Here is a 955-nt window from a genome sequence, read left to right on the forward strand (position 1 = left end):
ATAAATATATACTACTACTTCAGTCTATTACCAGTTTCTAGATCTCAAGCGCAGCCGGCGGAAGGAGGGGAGCCGTGAGGGAGCATCTGGTGATCATTTGCCGCGGAGGCAGCGGGCGGCGGCTTCTTGCGCTTCTTCTTCTCATAGCTAATTCCCCGAGCCTTGGATTGTATGTCACGCACCTCACGGAGATAAAGACGCACGGCGCGTGCGCCGAAGGGGTTGGTCTCAGGCCGGCCTCCATTCTCTTCATATGCAGCACGGAGTCGGCCGATAAGCGCGTCGAGGCTACCCCAAGCTTGGCGTAGAGGGCAGGGGCAAGGAGCGGGCTGGTTCGGGTGACCGTAAAAAGGGCACATCTGTGTGTGAACTTTGGTTTTGCCGAACTGATCTAAGTAGCGGAGGAACTCGAGAACGTGTGCGCCACTGCAGCGTTCGAGTGAGAGTGGAGGGCGATGGTTCTTTAAGTACTGACCGAAAGTGTTCCAGTCGCGGCGTTTTTGTGATTCGTAGCGACTTGGGGAAGGCAGTGAGGAGGAGGAGGAGGCGGCGGGTGTGGAAGAGGATGGGGAAGGGTTAATTGTCAGTGGGATGGTGATGGTGAAGTCGTCGGAAGGACGAGTGTCCATGGCTTGTTTTAGGGTTAGCAGATCTTGTGCTGGTTTTGATGCATGGTTTTGGGAGAGAGAAAGGGAAGTGGATGATCAGATGATGTCTGAAATGAGAGGATTGGTGTGGTTTTAAGGAAAGCCAGGTTGGAGACTGAGATCTCTGTGTTTTGGGGGGAGAAGAATTTTGCTTGTTGATAATGGCGGATTTAAAATGGCTTTTTTATTAGTGGTTTATCATTTTTGTAAGATAGCAATGGTCACATATAAAAAATCATTTATCTATATTTAAAATTTTATTATGTATTAATATGTAATCATTGAATTATATTTTTAGAAATAATTAT

At 48.1% G+C, this 955-nt stretch overlaps 1 protein-coding gene across 1 annotated transcript; it reads right to left on the reverse strand.

Annotated features, from left to right (window-relative positions):
- Window positions 1-44: 44 nt before the first annotated feature.
- On the reverse strand, window positions 45-816 carry LOC110098402 (protein LIGHT-DEPENDENT SHORT HYPOCOTYLS 3-like). The gene has a single exon (XM_020825222.2). The coding sequence runs from the start codon at window positions 627-629 to the stop codon at window positions 45-47; it is 585 nt and encodes a 194-aa protein (XP_020680881.1). The 5' UTR covers window positions 630-816.
- Window positions 817-955: the final 139 nt, after the last annotated feature.

This window comes from Dendrobium catenatum, unplaced genomic scaffold (genome assembly GCF_001605985.2).
Source record: "Dendrobium catenatum unplaced genomic scaffold, ASM160598v2 original_scaffold_42240, whole genome shotgun sequence".
In the NCBI taxonomy this organism is placed as follows: Eukaryota; Viridiplantae; Streptophyta; class Magnoliopsida; order Asparagales; family Orchidaceae; genus Dendrobium; species Dendrobium catenatum.

What these genes read in the sequence shown, in the direction of transcription:
- LOC110098402 (XM_020825222.2), bottom strand. Translation starts at nt 629, where the DNA reads ATGGACACTCGTCCTTCCGACGACTTCACCATCACCATCCCACTGACA.